This window comes from Apis laboriosa, unplaced genomic scaffold (genome assembly GCF_014066325.1).
Source record: "Apis laboriosa isolate Shangri-la unplaced genomic scaffold, ASM1406632v1 scaffold23_cov150, whole genome shotgun sequence".
Lineage (NCBI taxonomy): Eukaryota > Metazoa > Arthropoda > Insecta > Hymenoptera > Apidae > Apis > Apis laboriosa.
In genome coordinates this window covers 4,390,059-4,417,723 of record NW_025222452.1, presented here as the reverse complement: position 1 = coordinate 4,417,723, position 27,665 = coordinate 4,390,059, and the positions used below count along the sequence as shown (strand labels likewise).

Below are 27,665 nucleotides of genomic sequence, written 5' to 3'. Positions count from 1 at the left end.
TGCCCCGCTACGGTTCCTCGTGACAGAGCTTGGGGATAATCCTTAATGCGATAATCCACACCGGCGAGGGTACACCGTTAACGCAGTGTGCACCGTTCGGCCGGTGCTTTTAACGCGAAATCGATGGAGGTCCCGAGGGGAGAGATATACGGCTGCTGCCACAAGCTTCCCGCCCGATAAACAGGATTTCGAATGTGTTAATATGTCGCGGAGGTTATTTGATTTAAGTTGCAACGATCAAGTTGTTGAATCGTTTTAATCAACGACGATGACTTGAAAAGAATCACGAGGATGATCGTTCGATAAAAGATACACGGATACTTTGTCAAAAAATAGGATTCGAGTGAAAATTATGCGACAGTTTTGCATGTTATTAAAATTTACGTTCCATTGAGATAGCATCAGCTCGAAAGATATCCAGTTTTTACTGCATGCGTTTCTGAATTGAATTAAGCAATTTATGTCAAAAAAAAAAAAAAAAGAAAAAGAAATGATACGATAATTTTTTAACACTGTTCAATTCGATTCATCTTATTTACAACGCTCGCGAAGGAAATAAAACTGGTTAAAAGAAGAAGACGGAGGAGGAATAAGCGAGATAAATAAAAATCTGAATACAGAATGTCTCTTTTCCCGAGATAAGCTATTTTATTGAGCTGATTATCGATGATGGAAATTGCATTAGCGGATGTTGTGTGTAAACAAGGAAACAAGATGATGGAAAAAGCCGGACGATCGAGAGTTTTCGATGAGAAAAATGATTAAATTGCAGGTATTTAAGATATCGGCGATTGGTTATCGCGAACGGAACGATCCAAGAATCTCTCGCTAATTTCGCGCGAAGAAATTCTCGTCCGGCTCGCGGCCGGACGAATGCAAGACGCGAGTCGAGGAATCGGCGAACGTGCGGAATAAGTAGAAAAAATGAAAATTACAAACTCAGCCAATGCGCTATTGACGTAAGTAATGCGCGTACGTGCACAATTCACAAGCGTTATTGCAATTAATATTAAGATTGGCTGGATAGGCGTGCGTGGATAGGATATTTTACGGTTTATAGGCACCGGGATGATTAAGGTCACGCGTGAAACAATGGGACACTTATTCATCGAATTGAATTCTCATTAAACGAATGGGCCGAGTTTGAATGAAAATCAATCGTTTGTTAGAAGAGATACCATTGAAATTTGCATTGGGAAGGGTAATTAATTTATGGAAATGGTAACGGTACAACTTTCTCCTTGACGAAGTATGGTGGTTATTCGCTTTTGGAATCCTCAGAAAAATCTAACCTAAGAACAGCTCGAAGCGCTGCCTCAAACTGCTTGCCCTATGAACCTGAGCCATTGTATTATTATTAGGATAAGAGCTCGAGGGTTTCAGCCCATTGAGAATCTTCGAAGTGTGACCTTTCGAAGATGAACCCAGAACGATAAGGTGTATCATTCCGATCTCGCAAGGATCGTAAAGATTTTCCAATTAAATATTTTCGACAATGCGCGCAGATATAATTTATGGAAGCGAATCTTTTTTCAAAAATTTCCATTACCGCGCATTGGCATAGGTAAGATAGTGTAGGTAAGATGGAAAACGACGTTTATGAAGAGGAAATTACAGCTTGTTAAGGGGAGGGATCCTTTCCCTGCAGCGTACATCAAATGTAAGACGATACGTATATGAAGAATCTTTATGACTCGGCAAACGAGATATTACGTTATCTAATAACGTTTCTGTATATATCGTAGCGTACCATTACATCTGTTTCTTACGAAAAATTAATGATAACGTATCAAGTTTTCATTGCAAAATTCTTTGTTATTCATAAATTTTCAACATAGATTCTCTCGCAAACACTGTAAATCTAACGTAAATTATTTTCATCTCGCGACGATTTTATTAAACGTATTTCTTTTTTAGCGTCTTTTTTAGTATCTTTTCCGTCAATCGATAATAATCTTTTTTGAAAGTTTTAGATTTATTTATTTCGATTTTCGTGTTTGAATAAAAGATTTTTGAAAAGATTTCTCAAGTGACGATAATTTTGAATGGATACCGTTATACGAACAATGCTCGGAATCGAAGCCAACACGAATTTTCGTGCGTTCATTTCTTATGCAGGCATCGAAGTCTCCAGTTGTTTACGGCGCGATATTTCGCGCTGATAATTTTCGCGAATAAATTTATAAAACGAGTTAGAGATCGATCGTAGAAACCGTTGCTAACACCGTCGTTAAAAATCATAAAGATCTTAATCGAAGATAAATCGAATATATCACGTATCAGTTTTTTTTTTTTTTTTTTTTTATTTATTCGTTGCTTGCAAATTGAAAAATGTAGATATCGATGAAATTTCTATTTCACCGATGTGCGTTTAAATTTCTACTTTGACATTTTGAATAATTCTTTTTCTTTTTCGATTTTTTTTTTCTTTTTACTTTAACGCTACGCATTATTAACATTATTTCTGTTTTACCGTTACGAATCCATCGTGTTAAAATTCATATACGTTGACACATGTTGCAATTATCCATAATCGTACACGCTTTTGCATTTAAGATTTTGTAATCCGCCCATCATCGGCGTGGACGGTAGTCGATAAAGATAATATTAAAACGTGACGTTATAACGAGATTTTAAGTATAGTGCGTTACATGCCTCGGTTCGGCTATCGTTCGGCGCCGCGTTGAAATCAGAAGTACGAGGTTTGCGGTTGAACCGCTACGAGAATCGGTTATTAAAGTTCTCGTGAAATTCGGGCCACACGTAAGACAAATTTTAAATTGCAAATTAATCCAATTTGTCAGATCGACAATACCAGTCAAATAACACCGATTTAACCACACGTTTTACGATGATTCGGCATGCGAACCGATCAATCCTTGTTCGCTCATACGCAACCATACATATCTATCTATTCTATCTAGATGCGATGGATTTGCTCGATATATACATATTGAAAATTCCCATAGAAAATTTCGATCTCCCAGAAGATTAATTTCGTTTCACCGAACGAACGAACGAACGAATTATCACGATCGTTTCCACGCGTGCAATCTTTCTCATTCGATCGAAACTCATCCGTAAATAACGTAACGTTGTAGCGCGAGGACAATTTGCACGAACAGCTAGAGCAATCATTTCTGATGACACGGTTCAATTGAAAACGGTATATGCACGTGACCGAGTAGATCGGATGGAAACGGAGGTGAAGATACCCGAGGTCTTTGCAACACAGTTGCAAAGGGGAGAGATGCGAATCGGGGAAACGTAATGCTACGTAGCGGAATAATGATTACACCGAGAGAGAGAGAGAGAGAGAAAGATTGAATTACATATAAAGTTGTAAACTTTCTTCCAATCACTCGATATGTCCATCCGTGGAAATTTGAAACTTACTTTTCCAAGCTTGTTTACACAAATGTGTAAATAAAATATTCATCCGCGATTCCCCGTTTTTTATCCTTTCTATTTTACGCGCCTCGAGATCCGGGTTATAAGGTTAAGCGTAAGGAGTAATTGAAATGGAATACTTTGGAAAACTCGAAAAATTTCTATACAAACGTATTTTCCATCGATTTATCGATGCTTTATCGATACTTATCCAACCATATATAGAGGCGGTCGAGAACGTTGTTTAAAAATTCTCAATTTGTACACAATAATGTAGGGCGTGTTCGTGAACTCGTGGACCACTTGGGGACGGTGCTCTCGGGATCGTTCTCTCGGAAATTGCGTGCAGAGGATGGGCTTCGCCTGGCCCGGGAGGGGATAAGTATCCTGGGATTCGTCATCGATCGCGTTTATTGGAGGACCTTTGGAGATCACAGCGATTCGGGCGAAGATCGAGGAAGAAACGAGCCATCGCGTACACGTACGCGTACACGTGTGTGGTACCGTTGCGTGCACTAGATTCTTACGGGATAATCGTACGAAATCGGTACGGAGGGGAGGGGGAGATCGACCATCTTCTTGCTTCCCCTTCCCTCGTAACGACATGGAAAAAAAAAAATAAATAAATAAGGAAAGAATCTCGAACGTCTCGGACAAAGGGGAAAAAGGTTTGATTGGAAAATCGGAGAGGTAATTAGAATCGCTTACCGTGAATATCGTTCACGCAGATGTGAAGATCCTCCCGGAAGGTGGGTAGCCCGTAGTTGCACTGGCAGGTGCAAGTGTTGTTAGGAGGAACGAGCCCTGCGGTCGAAGGGCTACGCGTGTAAGGGCTGGCTGTTCCGCTGCTGAGCACCGTGCAAGCCTCCGTGCAGGAACCTGGATAATTTTAATTTTGATATTAAGAAAGAGAAAGGGAATTAATTTATTCACTCGCGCAAATTATGAACGATAATAGTCGTTTAATTCGAAACTTTGATCGACCAAAGATTTTTTAAAGCGTATATTTAGGTATATAGGCGTAAGGGCTGATTGTGCAAACCTCCGTGCAGGAACCTGGATAATTTTAATTTTGATATTAAGAAAAAGAAAGGGAATTAATTTATTCACTCGCGTAAATTATGAACGATAATAGTCGTTTAATTCGAAACTTTGATCGACCAAAGATTTTTTAAAGCGTATATTTAGGTATATAGGCGTAAGGGCTGATTGTGCAAGCCTCCGTGTAGGAATCTGGATAATTTCGAAACTTTCAATCTTAATATTAAAAAGAAGAAAAAGGGAATTAATTTGTCGAAGCTTGTTAATTTGTTCATTCGTGCAAATTATTAATGATAATGGCCGTTTAATTCGAAACTTTGATCGACGGTAACCAAAGATTTTTTAAAGCGTATATTTGCAAGCCTCCTGCAACGTGGATAATTTCGAAACTTTTAATCCTTTATCTTATCTTTAAGAAAGAAAAAGAGAATTAATTTTTTAAATCTTGTTAATTTTTTAAAACGGTATATTTAGATATATAAGAAGGCGTAAGGGCTGGTTGAGCATCGTGCAAGCCTCCTGCAACCTGAATAATTTCTTTTAATCTCGATATATATTTAAGAAAGAAGAAGAGGGAAAAGGGAATTAATTTGTTCATTCGCGCAAATTACGAATGATAATCGGTCGATCAATGTGAAAGCATGTTCAATTTATTTAAAAGATCCTCGGAACAAATCGTTCCAAAATTTCACGATGATAATACAAGTAGTATATCAGAATTGTCGAATTCGAAAAGTAATTATCGATCGCTTGAAACAATTGGCTGGTAAGAATTATATTTATATCCTCGATAGTCCGTTCTTTTTTTTTTTTTATATTATCTTATCGTAAAACTTCCAATCTTTCCAGAAGGTGATGTTGGGGAAAAAATTGGTGTACGGTACGTAACTGTACTCGCGCACGCTATCGCGCAAACAGACGTTCGGAGATAAATTTGCAGGGGAAGGGGAGGAGGATTCATCCGTGGCTGGACGGGCAGAACGCGACATATAATCTGGCCAGGTGAAATACAGCTGTCAAATCGTTACATTGTAATTTCATGGTTAATCTGTTACGAGCTTTTTTTCCCCCCTCCTCCCTCCCTTCCCTCCTGTTTCCTTTGTGCTTCACGGCACCGCGCGAAACCCTGCACAGGCACCGTTCCTCTTTTCCGTTGTTTTTAATATCGAATCCCGTACGATCTCTCCTCTTCCTCAACACGGTTGCGCAAAATCATGGGTACGCAATTTACGGTTTCGTCCTTTCTTCGAAGAGAGAGGATGCGCGCCGCAAGAGACTTCGTAATTTCCGCTTAATCCTTACCTTCCAACGTGAAAATGTCTCCATCGGAGTGCCTGATGACCGAAAGCTCTTGACAACGAACAAACTCGAGAACGTTCAAGATGCCCGCGAGGACGAGGACTAGAAGACGCATCTTCTCCGCTGCATTCTGGAACAAAGTGGAGCGAATTATTGCAATTTTTTTTTTCCTCGACACGAGAGAGAGAGAGAGAGAGAGTTTTCGAGAAGAGGAACGGTCTAAAGAAGATTGTTTACCTTCGATCTTGAATCTTTAATATCGTCAAAAGCTTTCGTTTCAAAAAAAGAAACTGACTTGTCTCTTTTTTTCGAGCGTGTGATTGTCACAAGACGAATCGTCCAAGATTAAGGATCCTCGAGGAGCGTATCTCGCTTGATGAATCGATCAAAATATTTTCTTTGAAAAAATTGAATGACTCTGCTCTGCCTCGTTGAATTTTGTTTGAGCGAATCGCGATGATGCGTTTAAAGAATATATATATATATATTGTTCGCCTTCAAATGATCACAGTTTTCAAGTTTGGGATAATTAATCACGAGGATGATTCACATGATTCGGGTTTGGCTTTTGAAGGCGTAATCGCTCGAAATTAAAGTAATTACAAGGTTGGGGATAGAGTCGCGGTACGCCTCCGTTGACTAATATTAATAACGATAATTAATCAGCATTAAGAGGTTTGACGATCGAGCGAGTTGCTCCCTCGAGAGTTGTTCCCTCGTCGTCTTTTGCAACTGTCCACGACTATTTAGAGATTAATCTCTTCTTCGATAAAGACTGTGCGCGCGGAGGGACTCCTCGCGCCGTTAAATCGTCGGCTGTCGGCGATTTCGCCCTGACAAAAAAATCACCCATGGTTCATCCGTTGGCAAATGTTAAGCATTTACTACATCGAGAATATTCTTCTGGTGTTCATCGTGGTGTTATAAACGGAAGTTCATAACAGAAAGATTAATTTGTAAGAAACTTTTAAAGAAAAGAATATCATCGAATATAACTCGTTTCCGATTTCGTTCGCGACATTTTTTTATATTTTACTTCAAATAAAATTAATAATAAAATTAACAAATAATAAAATTTATTTTAATCATCGTATTTTTGCATTTGGAAAGGAAAGTAAAATTGTTTTAAAAACGGAGAAAAATATCGCTGTTAATTAAAAAAAAAAAATGGAGATAAAATTTTTCCTCCATCTCGTTTTTCCTCATAGTCGCAGAGAGTCAATAATATCTCCCCTAATATGACGGATCTTCGCGAAATTACTGCTTGTATGGCAGCCTGTCCAGCGAGGCATGCTGCTTCGGTGGTCGAAAAAAAAAAAAAAAAAAAGAAAAAAGAGAAAAAAAAAGAAAAAGATCGAGGAAGAATGTTGCAACGAGGTTGAAGGATCGCATCTCACCGCGTTTACGGTAAACTACGGCATAAATTACACGTTCGATGCATGTCGCGAGCCGCGCATCAGCGCAACGTCGTGTGTCCAACGTTATGCACAATCGAGCCGATGGCACGCGTGAGATAAGGAGGGAACGATAATGGGAAAACGGCGTAAGAAGCTGCATAAGAAGAATTCCTCTCGATAAGAGAAACTCTTTTTCATACATTTGGCCGGATGCCAAAGGATATCCGATCAAATCTCGATCTCGAACGATCTTCCTAGAAATGGTGAATGGTGGAAAAAGAAGGAATGTTTCCCCTCCCCCCTTTCCTCTCCTCTTCTCGCTGCTACTTTATAACATCGAATCAGCGGTTCTCAAAACGCATCGCGGATCGTCGCGACAAAATTATTTTTCAAAAGTTCGTATCTTTCTCACGAACGATCGATCTCACGCAGCTCGAAATTTTTCGTATTTTTCGTAATTAACGAAGAAAAATAGATCGAGAGAATTGCGAGGAATTGAGATAGTTAAATTAGGAATGTATATTATGGTTGAAAGGGAAAAAAAGGGGGTGGTTGGATGAAGTAGCAGATGGCACTGGTAGTGACAAAGATATAAGGGGATTTGATCCATCGNATATATATATATATATATATATATATATATATATATATATATATATATCGAGCCTTATACCTTTCTTGGGGACACGGATGCTCCTCACGATCAAATTTAAATAGTTTGCGGGTAAAAAAGAAGTTTGGTCGGATGCTCGATGGTCGTTTGAAGAAACGGGCGCGTTCCTTCACCAATCGTTGTCCTCTCCCTTTTTAATTGCTTCCAAAATGAATAGCTTCTCTCACGGGTATCGCGATACCGGTTCCATCCACGGTTCTTTTCTTTTTTTTTTTTTTTNTTTTTTTAAACCTTTTCTTCCGTCCCGTACCAAAAATTTACGACGAGACATCTCGTCTTGACGGACAATTTTTATCTAACTTCCTTTCGATATATCGGCGCGAGATTTAAATCTCGTTTAAAAATCTTAAAAGGGAAACTCGAGTCGGTCATGATAAAATTTCAAGTTAGGGAGACACGTGCGTGATTCGAAAACTTTTGCAGATATTAAAATTTTATCGCGCGTCCTCCGCGAGAAAAAGGATATATTTCCACACTTTATGCACACAATGTTTCGGATTGGTCTCGGTTGAATTGCCAACACGAGAGCCATTATGGTAAAATACGTTTCGGCTTAAGCCCGCGGAGTTACGCGGATGGCCGCCAGGTCAGAGGGTATTATTTTACGCGACGGAGGAATTTACAGCCGATGCGTTTTACGTATCGAATGGTAGTTAGCGTGATATTTTTCTTCCCTTCCTCCTTTTTTTTTTTTTTTCTTTATCATCCTCGGAAACGTCCTCCTCGAGCAACGCGAGTTTCATCGAAGGAATCAGACGTCTTCGAAGCCGTACATACCACTTACACACTTTTAATCGAATCGTGAAAAGGAATGACGAGGAGGATTGAAGCAATAATATATCTCGGCTAATAAATCAAAATTCGATCCTTCGGGACGAAGGGGAATCGACGTTAAACGTGATATTTGATCGAAGTTGGAACACGAAGGCGATCACGATTATTCTCTGAAATGGTGAGGTGGAAGAATGCTGATCTGTTCCTCTCGAGCACGGAGAGGGATATCTTAAACGAGATAATTTATCAAGCTAACAAGCTCGATACTTGTTTCCAAGTCGTATACTTGTATTTAACATTTTAACGTCGCGATTAATCACTGTATATATGTCGTTTTGAATATTGGACTTGGCCGCATAAAAAAAAATGGATCACTCAAGGGAACGTATTATTTAGAGCATCGGGAGGGGGAGGGAGACGGCTATTCGAAAATAAGCGCTCGTTACGCATTGCGCATCGTGTAAGATGCAAATCCTTTTTTTTTCTTTTTCTTTTTCTTTTTCTTTTTCTTTTTTTTTTCCTTTTCTTTTTTTTTCGTATCAACGTTGCTCGGTTTAAAGCCGCAACGGCGAAAAGGTAAATTGAGGGTGTTCGATTTAATGCCCGTCCAGTTAACGGCTCCGTATAATTAGTTTCGTCGGACAAATTATACTTTTCATGATTTTCAACGAAACGATTACTTTCTCGTTACGCGATACGTATGGCCACCTTTTCCCCTCCCTCTTCCCCGCCTCGAGATATACCCGGTATATATATATATATGTATAATCGGTCGAGGGATGAAAATTCGACGATCGAAATGTCACAGATTCGATCCTTTGTTCGATTATATCGAAAAAATTACTCGTTATTTTCAATTTTATTAATCGTTTCTCGTCGATACTTTCCGCTGTAGATAAGTCGTTTGACGACTTTGCGTGTTTGCGCGATGAATGCGAATTTTGAAATGCCTTTCGTCGAATATAAATATGTCGTTTAAAGGCATTTAAAGGCGACATGGAAGGGGTCGAATGGAAGGGGTCGAACAATACTATGTATATATATATATATGTGTGTAATAATAGAATTTATCTAATATTTTAATATCGGAAACTACTTTCGTTTTTTTTTCTTTTTTATCGCGTTGAACGCGTTTCACAATTGCGAAGAGACATTTTTTGAGAATATATATATGTTGAGAAATGAGTTCGTGTTTTGAAATTCAGTTACTTCGAATTATTTATGACTCGCATAATTCGTGTCGAGGAATGATCGCTCCCGTAAATCATCCAAAAATCAACGTTCTTCGTGAATTTTTATTATTTTTTTTCCCCCTCTTCTTCTCCAGGGAATTTTTGATTACACCGTATTAATAATAATAATAATAATAATAATAATTCATTCATTCCCGAAACATCGATTATAGTAAATCTTGAGAAAAACGTTTTATTAAAATTATTATTCACCCACCCGTTTTTTCCCTTTCCCTCCCCCCTTTTAATCAACCAAGGAATCGCGAGAGTGTGTCCGAGTTTCTTTTCGATTTAATAGCCGCCATTAATCACACGATGTATTTCTCCCCTGAAATTAATTCACAACCACCGAATGAATTCGCGACATTGTTACGCAATTAACCTCCTCTCCTCGCAATAAACTCTTTATAAAAACTGCTTGCCGCGCCAATGATATATTCCCCGTTTACAATGCTGGTTTAGTAACGAGGTTACCCTTAATAAATGAATAATTATCACGCCATGATAAATTTATAGGAAGTTGCTTTGGACGATGCTCGGCCATGCATCAAATATAATCAATCGATTATATTTCAATTATATCCGTGTACCGTTCTCCCGAATCAAGCGCTTTCTTTTCTTTATTATTAATCTCCCCTCCTCTTGCTCCATGATTTATGGACACGATTTTATAATAATTTCATCATCAACTTTAAGTCATCTTAGAAGATAACTTCCAATCTTGAAATTAACCAATCCTCTTTCTCTCTCTCGAGAGAGAGAGAGGGAGAGAGGGAGAGAGAGAGAGAGATGCACCGATTTCTAAAAGCAGGGACAATTTAATTTCAAGACGTACGTGGACAAATTGCCCACGATACAAGATAAGAAACGCGTGCAATTAGCCTGCATTTTCACGGACACGCGTCACCCGATCGCGATCGAGCACGTTCGAGCTCGGGCGCGTGCATTTCCGTCTTATAATTTCGAAATTATGCAAAAGGAAAGGGTGAGCGTGGTGGACGAGGAGAGAGGACCGCGGCACGAGATGGTACGTGACCGATTATCGACCGGAATGTCGCGTTCTGTGTCAAGGTGGATGCCGGTAGAGATTGCATCTCACTCACGAATCACGCCTGGCAATACGGGATTTATCTCCCTTCTCGAATCTGTCAACTATCCGTTTCCTATCTATGCCCACCGTGCACGCTTCCTTCTCCCTCTCTTTCTTCGAGCGAAAGGGATTTGGTAAAAAAACGAGGCTACGTCTCTCTCTCTCTCTCTCTCTCTCAGAGAAAAAGAGATATATTTTTCTGATTTCTGGCGCAGATTAAATTTTAATCAATTAACTTAACTCGATGTTGTAAATTTAGTCGATGTACGATCGCCTATCTCGATTTCATGATCGTTTTTCTTTTCGGCTCGATTGGTGGCGATTAAAAATATCAACGCCATATGTCGCTGATAGACGCGTGCGTTTGTTACGTCGAGTTAAGAAGGAAGAGGAAGAGATAAAAAAATTTCGCGCGTCACGCTTTTAAATCGGCCGCTCAAGAATCCAGAGGAAGAAATCCATCGATACGAGAGTGTTCAAAGAGTGGGGAGAATGAAAAAAGAGAAAGAGAAAGAGAAAAAGAAATGATCGTGAATCGACACGTTTTGCATCCCGCCTGTTTAACACCTGTTGGGGCTGGATGAAGATGTTTATTAAGAGGAGAAGTTCGACGCGTAATCGATGATACGTCTCGAAGGAATGGAACGTGGATCGTTTCGAAGCTATCATTTTCTTCTTTCTCTTCTTTCTTTTTCCTTTTGCAGTTATTCGTGTCGTTGAATGGCGCGCAATCAATCTCTAAATGGTTCTACGTGTTGTAGAAAGAGAATTGGAAACGTGGGGATAATTCACGCGAAATCCTATTTTGGCGAATGAACCGATTAATCAACGATAAATCCTCCGCCATTATCAATCTTCGAAGACGGATCCTTCGAAGCGGATGAATCTCGCTCCGTCTTAATTATTTTTGAAAATTAAACGAGACATATCGCGCCGTTTCCCGTGATTAATCGTCACAATTTCGCACAGTTTTGTAATTTTCTAATCGAGAACAAATATCGGTTAAACAGGACGTGTATCTTACTTTTTCATTTCGCTGAATGGAATTATGGATCGTTAATAAAATTGAATTCCCTCCAAATTGTTTGGACTTTGATATAATTTTACAGTTCGAACAACATTCTATTATTTTCACACGTCATCTCATTCTCGTCTTTCTTCGTTGCTTCCATTTCTTCAGATCTATTTCCTTTCCAACGTTACCAATCATTAAGCCGAATTTTATCGCAGAAGTTAATTAGCTTAACATGCTTTCGCGTTCAATAATAATTTTACGAAAATACGAGTTTATTATAACCGAGCCTAAAGTGGATCACATATCGTATATGTATCGATGTATGATACAAAAGTGAAATAATAAGATTTAGTGTAATGGAAATTTCAACTGATATAACCTCGCCCTTTTTTCTTTTATAATTAATATCATTAACGATTTGTAAATATCTTATTATATAAAGAATCGAGTTTGATGAAAAATGGATAGTGGAACAAATAGAAAATCGAAATTACTTGATCCTCGATTTCCCATCGAGCGATACTCATTCCTTTTATTTGGCATCAGACTCTTTGAGTAAGGGATGTAGAATCGATTTGTGCTTTCTTCGAAAACCTCATCTATAAGAAAAATGGACGAGAGTTTAACACGATATTTCATCTCACTATGTTTCTTACATCTCATCTCTATGTTTTTTTCTAGTTTTTTTTTTTTTATTACGTATTCCGTATAATTACAAGTCAATTATGAAATTTTTATTCGAATGGCACACGCCACGTATTTTTGTTATGGACGAGATACCGTTGTCGAAATAAACATTTCTGACACAAAATGCTATAAAAATAACACCAACGTCGTTGGAATTTTAATATCTCTAGGATTTTAATCTCCAACTTTATTTTGTTTTCGCGCAAACATTGGAAGTTTTTTTCTTTTTTTAACTCTGTCGATCGCTCGATAATCGCCATTAGAACGATTATCCCCCCCTTTTTCATTTATTTCACAAAGCAATTCCTTTTGATTCTCTCTTTCTCTCTCTTCATCCGTTAATGCGTTAAAGTATCGCGTTATCGGGGATATTATTAAAATACCGTTTCGCGGGAGTTGTTCAATCTTCCAGCCGTTATCCAGTTTTTGCGATCGGCACACATTATCGTGATTACATTTCCACCCGCTGATGTTAAATAATAGCGTGAAATCAGGCGGATCGCTTTTAAGCCATTCGTTGCTGCTGCGCTTCGACCACACTCCAACTGTCTTTTCTTTCACGTGACTCGTGGAAAAGTCTCGCTCGTGTACATTTCCTTTCTCGTCTCTAAATAATTGTTCACCAATTTTTATTTCCCGCGTTTCGAACAGAATTTGAAATTTAGACGAATATAAAAGAAAATATATATATATAGGCGCAATTAGACAGCCAAGTCCCCTTCAATTTTACATATTTCCAAGATTACAACGAGATTAAAACTTGTTTCCTTCCTTATGATAAAAACAACGAATCTTGTTAATTCGTGCCTCCGACAATTTACGATGAAATTAAAAAATAATTTTATGAGACTACTACTCGTCTCATCATTTGAAAATTTCCATTTTTTTTCTACTTTATTAGTTATTAGTAGCTCTTCGAAAGATCATTCGACGATTCGTTGTCAATCGATATTAATCAAACAAAATCGAATTCGAAAAACAATTCTCCCAAAATATATCTATAAATAAATGGTTTAGAAAACCGTCTAAATAAAAAAAAATTCATAAAAATCATAGAAAGATGAACGAGACGATCATCGTTACGAAAATTACTCGAGGATAGTAGAACAAAATTTAATTCGAAAATTAAATTTATCGTCCAAAACGTAATAATAAACGCAGTGACAATATGTATAAAATAATATAATATATATATAATAAATATATATAAAATAAACGTAGTGACAAACTTATAATATTCGAGATTACAACTATAACCATACATACGTGCCACGAATAAGTGTTAAGTTCGAGCATTTTGACGAGTACTCAAAGTGTCCCAATTCTCTCGGATACAAGATTCCAGATTCCAAGACTAGTATATTACAAGTAGCGCAACTCGTTGTAAGCAACGAATGGCCACCTCGACGAGTATGATCATAATCGAACTTCGAGAAACGAAAGTGTTCGTTCATGGCCTCGAAGAGGAAGAGAACCTCTATAATTTACCCATGGGACGAAGAAATTTACCATTACAGTTTCCAACGATTCAAGGAATCCTATTTTCCCTTCGCACGGAACAAGAATTTTACGTCTCACCGTCAATCAGATCTGGCCAACGGATAGAAGAGCCCGACATTATTCACGCTATTTATTTCACGCATTTTTATCCGTTAAGTTTAGAATTTCAAAAGGAGGAGAAGAGAGAGAGAGAGAGAGAGAGAGAAGGAAGCGATGCTTGGTCCAGTTCCCCCTCCCCTTTTCGCCTTATCTCTCTCGAGATAGAAAAATTCGAGAAATCCTCTCGAAAATTGTACGATCACATGTCACGTGAGATTCTCTATATATCGGCGTCTGTTTGCCCTACCTGCCGATGACAGTCGCTCGAGGCGAGATCGTCCGTGTCTTTATTAACCTATAAATTTCGGTAATTATGTAAATTACTCGGGAAGGTAATATTTACTGGCCGTAGCAACGATGCTCGATAAGCGAGCGAGTTGGAAAGAAAAAAAAAAAAAAAAGAAAAAAGAAAAAAAAAGGAGGCTCTCGAAGGCAAATGAACTTTGATGCAAGAAACGACGTGGACGCCTCTCCTCCTCCTCCTCCTCCTCCCTCTCTCCCTTCTATTGGTGGCGCCCTGTTTGAGTAAAAGGGAGGAGGAGGGGGAGAAGGAAATATCGTGACGGTGTACACGATACTTAAAGTGTGGCCAACACTTGTGTCGAACGATTGTAACGTCAGGCGTGGAGGAAAATCCTCCTCCTCCTCCTCCTCGAAACGAGGATCGAAAGAGAAAACACTCGTCGTGGAGAAGAGGAGCGTGTTTGAGAGGAGCAAACACCGAGGTTCGTGTTGACGGCTCGACTTCCGATTCCACCTGTTCGCGCGAGATCGTAAAAGAGATCCGTTTACCCGTTGCAATATTTGCGGGTACATGTAACGAGACACGTATAAGCCGTCCCCTTAATCCCGGGGAGCGAAACCTTCCAGTTTGCACAAGTGAACAAACTGACTGGGATTGTTCTTCGCTCTTCTGAGGAGAAACCGAAGAGAATTCTGTTTTACGCGCGTTAGTGAAAGTTGAAAATGTCTTCTCCTCGAAAAGAAGTAGATCTTTCTCACTCTCTCCAAAAAAAATTTCACTTCCTCCAAAGAAGAATTTCGCGAATTCTTGCGTCAATGTTATAAATAATTACTACTACTAATAGCGTCTTGATGGCTTTTTCATTATTGCGAGTAACTGTGAATCGGCAGCTGGTACGGATAGAGCGATGATGAATCGTGCGTTGTACGCGGTGGGTGGCGGCAACGTGTCTCTTTATTCTTTTATCCACTTTGCACGGTGTTGAGAAACGTATTGGAACACGCGTAGAACAAGTTACTTTGACGCATCGTGCGAGATTTATACGATGAATATAACGGTACATATTTTATTTATTTTATATATTATATATATATTTTTTTTACAATTCTCGATTCGATTTTCAATTTTCAATTCTTCTTTCTTTCTGATTGGTTCATTGGCAAAAGTTTTAACCTCTCAGCATTCGTCGAGCATCGTTGTCAATCTCGAAGGAATAAATAAATAAAGGGAAATTAACGATTCGGAAGAAATCGTTCTTCTCCTCGAGAACAATTTGAAGATGAACAATTTGCTAATCCAATTCGCAAAGAATTATCAGGATGCCTTGTTGCCGATCTCTTTGCTGTTTTTCACTATTGATTTAAACATCCGTGATTCCTTTCACGGAGTCGAATCGAAGAAAAGTTTTGAAGTTAATCTTGCACGGCAATCTTCGCTCGCGTGCAAATTACTACAGATGACTACATTTTTAAAAGATGATAACTCGTTCGAGAAGAAACGAAATCGTTTGAGCATCGCGAATTACGAGATCCTCCTTCGTGAATCGTAATTGCAACCTGGCCAAAACCACTTACGCGAAATTTACTACGACGCCTTCTTGCTTACATTTTTACGACTATAGGTGCAGGTGCCGTGTAAATAAGAACGAAGTTTAATCGATTCCAATGTCGATTGGCTTTCAGATATTCTCTTCGTTCCATTCGATCAAGAGTAATTGTAAATTCTTAACCTCCTTTCTTCCCTTCCCGTTCTCGAGGAGCCAAATTACGCGAAATAATGTAATCCTTCCCAATTTTTCTCCCCTACCTTCGACTTTTGCGCGACGAATCTATTTATCCGTTTCTCGAACAATAAACATTATAGAAACGCGTCTCGAGGGATATTTTGCAAATAAGCCCCAACAATTTTGGAATTTTGGAAGAGGGAATATAATAAAGTTTCCTGAGAGATGGAAGAAGGTGATGAAGAGCAAAAAACAAATATCCATTTCGTATCAAGAAAAAGAAAGAAACTTATGGGACACTCTAATAGAAAGGCATCTCGAGTATTTTGCGAATAAGCCCCAACAATTTTGGAAAGAGGGAACAATGAGGCTTTCCAAAAGATAAAGGAAAGTGATGAAGAGCAAAACAAATATCGTGTATTCATTTCGTATCAAGAAAAAAGAACTTATGGAACTTATTATTAAGAAAAAGAAACTTATGGGACAGCCTAATAGAAAGGCATCTCGAATATTCTGCAAATAAACCCCAACAATTTTGGAAAGAAAGAATAATGAAGCTTTCTGAGAGATGAAAGAAGGTGATGAAGACTAGTTTCTCGAACTACAAACATTATAGAAACGCATCTCGAATATTTTGCAAATAAATCCCAACAATATTTTCGAAAGAGGGAAGAATGAAGAAATAGAAATAGAAGAAGAAATAGAAGAAGGTGATGAAGAGCAAAACAAATATCGTGTATCCATTTCGTATCAAGAAAAAGAAACTTATGGGACAGCCTAATAGAAAGGCATCTCGAATATTCTGCAAATAAACCCCAACAATTTTGGAAAGAAAGAATAATGAAGCTTTCTGAGAGATGAAAGAAGGTGATGAAGACTAGTTTCTCGAACTACAAACATTATAGAAACGCACCTCGAATATTTTGCAAATAAGCTCCAACAATTTTGGAAAGAAAGAATAATGAAGCTTTCTGAGAGATGGAAGAAGGTGATGAAGAGCAGTTTTTCGAATTACAAACATTATAGAAACGCACCTCGAGGAATATTTTACAAATAAATCCCAACAATATTTTGGAAAGAGGGAAGAATGAAGCTTCCCAAGAAATTTTCAAGAAAAGGAAAGAAACTTATGGGACATCTTAATAAAAACACACCTCGAATATTTTGCAAATAAGTCTCAACAATTTTGGAAAAAAAATAATAAGGCTTTCCAAGAAATAGAAGAAAGTGATGAAGAACAGTTTCTCAAACTACAAACATTATAGAAACACATTTCGAGGAATATTTTGCAAATAAATCCCACCAATATTTTGGAAAGAGGGAAGAATGAGGCTTTCCAAGAGATTGAAGANGAAGAATGAAGCTTCCCAAGAAATTTTCAAGAAAAGGAAAGAAACTTATGGGACATCTTAATAGAAACACACTTCGAATATTTTGCAAATAAGCCTCAACAATTTTGGAAAAAAAATAATAAGGCTTTCCAAGAAATAGAAGAAAGTGATGAAGAACAGTTTCTCAAACTACAAACATTATAGAAACGCATTTCGAGGAATATTTTGCAAATAAACCTCAACAATTTTAGAGAGAATAATAAGGCTTCCAAAGAAATAGAAGAAAATGATGAAGAGCAGTTTCTCAAACTACAAACATTATAAAAACGCACTTCGAGGAATATTTTGCAAATAAATCCCAACAATATTTTGGAAAGAGGGAAGAATGAGGCTTTCCAAGAGATTGAAGAAGATGATGAAGAGCAAAACAAATATCGTGTCATCCATTTCGTATCAAGAAAAAGAAAGAAACTTATGAGACATCTTACTAGAAACACACTTCGAATATTTTGCAAATAAGCCCCAACAATTTTGGAAAAAAAAAATAATAAGGCTTTCCAAGAATTAGAAGAAGGTGATGAAGAGCAGTTTCTCAAACTACAAACATTATAAAAACGCACTTCGAGGAATATTTTGCAAATAAATCCCAACAATATTTTGGAAAGAGGGAACAATAAGTATCCGTTTCGTATCAAGAAAAAGAAACTTATGACACTCGACTATGGAACGGATCTTGATTTTAATTCACGGCGAATAACTGCGGCCGATATCGATCGATCCTGTCGAATGCAGGGGGAATGGGTCATGAACTCGAAAAGCGCAAGAACTCGCAACGATATTAAGCACGGTATCGATCATCGATCGTGTCCAATCCTCGTCTCGTTTAATGTTCGTTCGCGGAGTTAATGCGTTGCCTGCGTGATCGCCTCGATAGGGAGAATGGAAACTCGTCGAAATTGCTAATGTGCCCCCTTGCGAAAGTTGTAAATAAAACGAGAGTCTGCAACTTGTCCCGAACGATCGAGACGGCATCGATGCCTTTCCTTTAATGGTAACTTGGTTCCGTTCCTCTTCGTGGCGATAGTTTTCGTTTGTAGATTCAACTTCCGTTTCGACGTATATGCGAGAATAGAAATTATATGACACGGATCTTTCGTTGAAAGAAGAAGGGATAAATGTGCGGATATTAAAAAAGTTGAAAAAGCTTACCTTACCTTAAGCAATCACTTGTAAAATTGCCACTACAATTATTTGCAATTATTTGAACATGAATTATCGAAGTAACTTCAACTGTTAAATTTTCCATTTCACCGTGCATTAAACATAAAAGGAAATTTAAAATTCCATTTTGAAATGCGTCGTGATCTCAAAAATAATCAAATTTCTTCCGCTCTGCTGGTCAACGTAAGAATGTATCTATGTAGAATATATCTTATAAACTTCGAGTTTAAATTTCTTGGACATCGAGATCGATGGAGACAATGAAGAAAATTTGTTTCGTCTTCCCGAGATTTTCTTTTTCCGTATCCCGGGCCTATAACATCTATGTCGGGGCAATAACTGTCGAGTTAAGAAAATGAGAAATTGGACGGATGACGAGTTTACAGGAGAGTTCGTAGGAGGTTGCTGACGAAGAAGCAATACGATAAGCGGGCCTTTTAGTGGCTTGGAACGAGTGAGAAATGATATCCTGTCCGTTTCGGTGAAGGTTGATTAAACGCGGCTGTCTCCTGGACACCACTGCTACATGAAAGCATCGAACGGTTGGGCAACGTGTTAATATACGTATATAGGCTATATATCAGAAGGCGAGCACGAGGTGTGCCGCGATCCTCGAACTTTGTAGACATTATTCTTAATCTTTCTATCTCCCTCTCTCGTTTATTAGATACCTTTACGTATAATTAAAAATTCTTCCAACCGAGGAATCCATTAACCCACTATATCCGCTTTTAACCGAATATCGTAAGATAAGAGGCGAGTGACGAATCAACTCCTTCTTCAATGCTCTAACGCCTTCAAGGATACAATTCTTTTCACGAACGGGAAGAGACGTAATGTCCACCGAAGCGTAACATCCACTTATTTCGACTTATCAGTGGTGGCACACTTTGAATAAAAAAAGAAAGAAGAAAAAATGGAACACATACCACGTTTGGATACTAATCTTCGAATAATAAAAGATTGGCTTGCGAAACTGTTTAATAGCGTCCACCAGCCTTCCTTCCGCGTAATTTAATCCGTGGAGGAGGCTTAAAAAAAATCGCGGCCATGCTGCGAGAGATATACGCGCAAGGGGGCAGTAAAGACCGTCGAGAAACGACCCCGATATCTGGCGGCGCATCGGGAATTTTAACGGATAAAGGCACTCTTCTTCCAGTAAACGATTTACGAAAACTGGACGACCAGCTTTTTATGCAAATAACAGATTAACAGTGGATGCGGTTGGAACAGCAATTCGCTGCCACGGCAATAACGTTGCAAAAGACGATGAAGTACGCACAAGGATCCCGGCCATCTTGTAATTACAAAGATAACCGCGCGGCTCCAGCGTGAAAATCATCGTACGAGCTCGATGTCAAGCCGGATCGAATCGAATCGAATGGGGCCAGAATCGAGACGAATCTGACGATCGTAAACGCGCATTGGATGGACGGAAGGCGAAAATCGTGTCGCTTCCGCATATTTGTGGGGATCGGATGGAGAAAAAGAGAATGGTGAGAATTTTGAAAAAGACGAGGAGAAGAAGGCGCGTACAACTTCGATCAAAACGTGCCTTTATTCTGGGAGAAATAATTCTGAGAGAGAAGCGTTTAAAAATTTATTTTCATCTCTTCGATTTATCGTCTTCCAATACGACTCGATTTTTCGCATTTATTACAATTCGATCGAACGGAGTATTCGTTCTGTTAGTTTTAAGAAGAAAACGCGATACGTGATCGTTAATACGTGCACGTGGATTATCGGAAAGAAACGGGCGGAGGACAAGCTTGGTCGAAACGGGTCGAACGAGTCCGTCACGCGTAATCGCACCGCGAAACGACCTGGTCCTGTGATTATCGGTTATTAATTTTAATCAAGCTCCCTTTGATACACCCGTCTCGGTGCCCCTGGCCACGCTTTCATCCTCGTTAATTCGAAAATGGGATTTGCCGCGAAGTGAATTCGAACCGTGTAATTAGAACGAGTCTGAGGGAAGGTAAACAATAATGGCCGGAAGGAACAACGAGTAAAAGGAAAAGAAAGAAAACTTGAAGAAAGTCAACGAATCGGGGATTGCATAATTTGTTTACATTACATTCAATTGTTATATTATATACATATCGATAATTACTGAGCGAAGATTTAATTTAGAGAAAATTGAAAATTAAAACTTTCTTTCTTTCTTCTTTTTTTTTAAATTTTTTTAAACGGTGTTGGTATTGATATTATTGCAGAGGGGATATGCAACGGATGATTCAATACGTTGGAATTTATAATCGATACACTCCGTGGTGAAATGGCGGTGATAAGAGTTACTTTCGGCAAAAGTATCGCTTTTACCTGGTTGCGATTTGGCTGGAAGGAAACTCGTTGCCTTCTCGATATTGCAATGCGCCTTTCGATCCCGCCACCACTCTCTAAATTGCTGTTTTTAGCGGTTCCTCAGGCTCGCGCATGCGATAAACCTGGCCACGTTCGACCAGGAAATTGAAATCCTTCTGAAAGATCTATCGAATTTTTCGATAAACCTTCCCATTAACTTTAAAACATAGATTTTTAACCGGGATTTTCGACCTCTCTCATTCACGAAATCTCATCTCGGCCGAAGTTAAATTTGGAAACCTGTATTCGAAAATATCGACACGTGCAAAAATCTGTGACACTTTCGTGAATGAGAATGCAAAGTGTTAAACTATAAATCGCAACATGAATCTTATTTTCTGATATCTTATAAATTTTGTTACGTATAACAAAATAAAATATTCGAACGGAGAAAAGGATAATTAAAAAATAGACGAGATAAAGATATCGATGAAACCGTTTAAAAAGTTAAATCAAGAAATTATCTTCCTTCGCCATTAACCTATGCCACCTCTTCTTTTCGATAGTTTCCAACTGCCGTGGAATCGATTATCGTCCACGGAAGATTTTACGATATATATTCAGCATATATCGAGACAACGCGTGCATCACATATTTCATCTTGGCCAAAGTTAAATGTATTCGAAACTATCGACACGTGTAAAAATCTGTGACACTTTCGCAAATGAGCATGCAAACTGTTAAATTATAGATCGCAACGTGAATCTTATTTTTCGTTATCTTATTATAAATTTTGTTACGTATAACAAAATAAAGCGATAAAATATTCGATTGGAGACAAAGATGTCGACGAAATCGTTTAAAAAGTTAATCAAGAAATTACCTTCCTTCGCCATTAACCTATGCCACCTCTTCTTTTCGATAGTTTCCAACTGCCGTGGAATCGATTATCGTCCACGGAAGATTTTGCGGTATAATAAGCACGCAACGAGGCAACGATATGCATCCCATATACTTGGTTTACCACTGGCTGAAAACGAAGCGAGCGAATCACGCGTCCCACGGTGGCGCGTTCGAGTGTATAGTCGCACTTAATGCAAGTAACCGCGACTCGTGTTACCGCGACGTTCAAGCACCATCAGATCCATCGATGCGAGTAACACGGGGTTACATTAACCTCGATGCGAGCGAATCGTTTTAACCCACCGTGGGATCTCTTATCCGGTTAAACGGAATCAAATTTTCCCGCCAATGATTTTCCTCGTATTCGGAATGTACAATACGATCTAGGGACTTAGATGAAGATGGAAAGATTTTTGATAAAACCGGTTGAAAAAAGATATACCAGAGTTTGAAATTGTCCAAAGGACAGAGGATTAATGGCGAACATTCCTCGGGAGAAAATTGCGGGACGACAATTGTGCTTGCGCGAAAATATTTCTTCCTTGATGGGATACGCGAGATATGCACAATCCCGCGTTGTGGTTTAACGTTTAAAACTTCCAACGTGCAACGTTTCTCGCTCGATCGTTAAACGAGACGAGATTAGACACGACGTAGTGTTGAATTATTTATGAAACTCGAAACTTAAAACGAGCTTAACGATTTTTTTACTTCCGTTTCCATTATCACACCTGTGAATGAATTTCACTCGCGTACATTGCGAGACGATGTACGCGGCCATAAATCGATCCCTCACCTTCTAATTCCACCCACCACGCGCAGGTGATGGTGATTCATAACCGTATAGGAAAAATCACGGGAGCGCGCCTCCATAAGAGATTTATAATATGCCTCGATGCCAATTTCCGCGAGACGGCTCTTTGTCCGGATGGAGGCCGCCCCTGTTACCCGCACAACCACTCGAACGCGTCGTGGCGGCAAGCTATGCAGTGCGTATCTCGTGGTCACCGATGGGAAAAAGGTTGGAAGCTCGCTGGATTTATCACCTTCTCTCGTTCCGCTCTCGCCTACGTAAAGGTCCCGCATCCCGCCATCTTTCATCTTCCTCTTTTCTATACGATTTCCCCCTCCTTCTTCAACGTTGCGCGCTAACCTTTCCAATAATTATCCCTTTGCGCTCGACGACTATTTCAGTCGGGTGAACTAACGACTGGGGATGATTTTACACGAGTGTTATCTTATGGATAAAATGATTTACATACACAAAATTTACAAAAAGCATTATATTTTATATAATAATTTATACGTATCTGGATCTTTAAAAATATTAATTTCTGTTTTCTTTTTTTTGGGGGGGGGGGGCAAGAAATCTTACGATCTTTTTTTGTTGCCATTGAAATCACACGCTTCCTGTTTAATTTGATTGTAAATTATCGATCGATCGAAGCTTGATCTCGCGGTTAATATATCCTCTCAACCGATCCATTAAAATTTGTACAAATTGACAAGCTTTCGTTCTTCTGTTCTTTTACTAACTTGTAAGGAATGTAAAAATTAATCAAATCGTTGCTTTCATTTTCTCTATTATCACTATCTTCCTTGAATAGGATCCGTGAATAGGATCAATCTTGTTTCTCAACTCAATTATTCAAAATTAAATTCATCTTTGCTTCGGTTAATTTCCATTTCTTTTTATGGTTTTTAAATTTTATTATAATATTTTTGCCACGATTGAATGAATCTGAACTAACATTGGATATCAAAGTTGTCATGGATCATAGTTTTGGAGGAATATCTTATCTCCATTTTAAAGTATAAGTTCACAACATTTCCTAATAAAAAAATAAAGAGCTAAAGAACCTATTCAAATCAATACCGCGCTCTTATTAATTGGAGATAACGAAATCTAAATAAAGTCGCTTTTCATTCGAGTTGCCTCATGAAAGCTTTAATTTTATTTTCTATTTTCTATTCGTTTCTTTTCTATTTTATCATAACTCATATTATTTTTCTAATTTTTTAAATATACTTGTAGTTATATTTTTGCTATAAATAAATTTATAATGAAATAATAAATTATAATAAAACGCAATATCGTTTTCGAAAAATTAAATCTCCATGTAATTTTGCGTCTCGAGCGCAAAGGGTTTATAAAACAGCGAGTCAATTTCATCGCAAGGAATAGTTTCCAATTGGAAACTACGATTTCCAACGAAACGTTTCAATTTCTTTTGCTCGAATTTCATCTTCGATCGAGTTCTAATCGACAGCAATGACGTCGTTGAAAAAAAGAGAATCGCGAAATGATTTCACGGATTCATTTGCATAGAGACGTCCACGTAGAAGTCTAAATGTGTTTGCGCGCATCGACGATAAAATCTGTTTATCCGGCCCGTTCGTTTCTCGTTCCCTTCTTTATTTGCCCTCCCTCTCCCTCTGCTACTTTTCTCCTCGTCTCTTGCCCTCCCCCCTCCCGTTTCCTCGCCTCGAACCTGTCGACTTTGACTAAGCAGCTTTGTGCGAAGGAATTGCAAATAACAGGCAGGAAGAAGTCGCGGGCTACGATGCTCTTACGGTTCCAGCTTATTCTTATTCATCAAAGGGCACGAAGACCGATCGTCTTTCAACCAAGACGGATTTCTAAACGGCAGGCCGAGTCTGCGCCATTTCGTTAAAATTAAAAATTTCTTCCCTTCATTGTTACCGATTTGCCTTCTCTTGCTTCGTAGCAATATCATTATTATTCTTCGTTTCCATTTAATTCAATCCAATTTCTTATTTTAATATCAAGTATTTAATATACTCGTATTACATAATTATTACACGTTGATATAACAAAGATGCACAGGTTTTTAATTCGATTTAATCGTAAACGAGAAAGTAAATTATCTTCTTCCTCGTCCAACTCGTTGTTAAATCCTTCAAAAAAGTGTGGTCGTCGTTCCTTCGATGAATTCGTTATTATCGCAACGATCCCGCGTTTCCGATCATCGATCTTTCCGATCGATTCAAAGTCGATTCGTCTTTCAAGCAAACGTTTCTTCCGATGAAGCGTAAACCTGTTTCCGATTTATATACTGTATCGAATTCGAAGCCTTCTGAATTCTTTCTCGCCACGTGGTTCACGCGTTCGAAGGGGAATCGTTGAAAATTTCGAAGAAATTTCGAAAATTTCATTACGAATTAGAAACGAGTTAAGGTGACGATTAAAAGAAGGGAGAAGATTTGGAGAAGATTAGATTATTATTATAAGTATTGTGTATGCCTTCGTTTATTCCGTTATTCTTCGGGGGAGCCATCGACTCGACAGAATTACAATCGGAAAATAGAAGTCTCGTCAGTCGATTCGATTTCCCCCTTTGCCGATTTTCCACGGTCAAAGGATGGAACGAGCCGCCGCTTATCTATATAAAATTACTCGCCGCTTGTGCGCACAACAATCGAGCATCCTGGCGAACTCAAAGCGAATTGGTATTTTATCTACTTTGAAATAAGTAATTGCCACCTTTGTCCAATTTTTATCATTGGAATCGACCAACCACGGTGGCCAACCGTATGATGGAAAACCAGTTTCTCGCGTGTTTTGCGAGACGATTAAGGAACGATCCTTTCAAGCTGTAATAATAACCCCGAGCGCAAGAAATATCATTTTATCTCCGCCGTACACCTTAGGATTCATCAGGACTCGACGCCTTTGTTGCATCGCGTATACCTCTCTAATCGAGGCAAATCTCACGATTAATTTATTTCGTCTCGATATTCGAGAGGGTTTAATAGACAGATGTTTGGACTCGTGGAGAGCCCCGTGTAATTGCCTTAAATGAAATCTCTCTCTTTCTCTCTTTCGAGTCTGCCTTTATCGACCGACCAGGGTTAAATATCGATTTCCTTATATGCCTGTCCTCTTCGAGATTTTCGAAAAAGGGGAGGGCTATTTAAGTCTCACCACCATTGGAGGATGTTTCAAATTTTATCTTTCGAAACGTTTTATTCGAGATATATATTTTTCTCTTCGAGAAATCGTGGCGATTGTTGCACGCGCAACAAAAACTTCTCCGTTGCTTATATGGTTTATGATACGATTAAAGATCAAATCTCTCTCTCTCTCTCTCTCTTTCGAGTCTGCCTTTATCGATCGATACCGACCAAAATTAAATATCGCCTCGGTTATTCCCTTGTCCTTTTCGAGGTTTTCAAAAAAAAGACAGGGCTATTTAAATCTCATCATCATTGGAGGATGATTTATTTTAAATTTTATCCGATTCAAGATCTATTTTTCTCTTCGAGCACGTGTATCGTGCTCGAAAAATTATGGCAGTTGCAACAAAAAACTTCTCTCTTGCCTATTATAATGATTTAAAATGATTAAAGATCTCTCTCTCTCTCTCGAGTCTGCCTTTATCGATCGATATCGACCAAAAAATAAATATCGTCTCGATTACCTTATTCCGTTATCCTCTTCGAAATTTTCAAAAAAGAGAAAGACTATTTTATTTTTTAAATCTCATCATCACTGGAAAATCACGCCTATTTCAAATTTTATCTTTCGAAACGTTTTATCCGAGATCTATTTTTCTCTTCGAGAAATCGTGGCAATTGTTGCACAAAAACTTTGCCTACACGGTTTATGATACGATTAAAGATCAAACCTCTTTCTCTCTCTCTCTCTCTCTCTCGAGTCTGCCTTTATCGATCGATACCGACTAAGATTAAATACCTTATTCCCTTGTCCCCTTCGAGATTTTCAAAAAAAAGAGAGGGATATTTAAATCTCATCACCATTGGAGGACGACGCCTATTTCAAATTTTATCTCTCGAAACGTTTTATCCGACTTGAAATCTATTTTCCTCTTCGAGAAATCGTGGCGATTGTTGCCACAAATTTTTTCGTTGCCTATACGTTGCCTTATGATACGATTAAAGATCAAATCTCTCTCTCTCTCTCTCTCTCTCTCTCGACACGTCGAGTATTTTATCGGAGCGACCTCCACCTTGGTCGCCTGTTTTCCTCGGGAGGAACGTTGTCGTCGCCGTTTGGAATTTCTACCAGAATCAAGGCGGAATCACACGTTCCAAGCGTGTATATAATTAACGAGCGTGCGGAGGAGAAGCGTTGGGGGAATTCCATTCGACGAAATTACATTAATACGATATCGAGCGAATCGGATGGAAATATACGAAGGTGTTCGGATTCGGTGAGCGGAACGGGACTTTCATTACGCGCGCGTATACATATTCATTCGGCCGATCCCGAATCCGTTAGATCGTTTTCAGTCCCGAGTTTTACTTTTCCGCCACGCTCGTCCAAACAGATTTTCGAGAGATAATTAATTATTTATACGCACCCTGCCCCGTTAATGTATCGTTAATATCGCGGAACCCCTTTTTATCTTTATCCGCCGATCGATCGGTATTTCCGAAGGAAACCCTTCAAGCAAAAATAGCAGACTGTTATAACGAGCCACCGTTGGAGCGAACGAGCCCATAACACGTGCCACACATTTGCCCCCGTGGATCATCCTAGATACAAACTGTTCGAGGAAACTCGAGTCTCTTCTTTTCGATTTATTTTCGCGAAAAAAAGCGATTGAGAAAAATAAGGTGTCCAAATAATTAACCCTTTGGTCGCGGATACTTTTAACATGGCCGATCGTTTTAAAAAAGAAAAAAAAAAAGAAAGGAAAAAAGAAAAAATATTTTAATCAAATCATAATATTCTTATGGCTGTTAATCACCACAGTA

General features: G+C 38.6%; 1 protein-coding gene across 1 annotated transcript in view; it reads right to left on the bottom strand.

Annotated features, from left to right (window-relative positions):
- Window positions 1-27,665, bottom strand: part of LOC122713503 — a 69,665-nt gene that overhangs the window by 13,903 nt on the left and 28,097 nt on the right. Inside the window, exons 4-5 of the mRNA XM_043934041.1 lie at window positions 5,734-5,860; window positions 4,099-4,269 (exon numbers count right to left, since the gene is read on the bottom strand). Of these exons, the coding sequence (XP_043789976.1) occupies window positions 4,099-4,269; window positions 5,734-5,860 (298 nt within the window). The remainder of the gene's footprint in view (window positions 1-4,098; window positions 4,270-5,733; window positions 5,861-27,665) is intronic.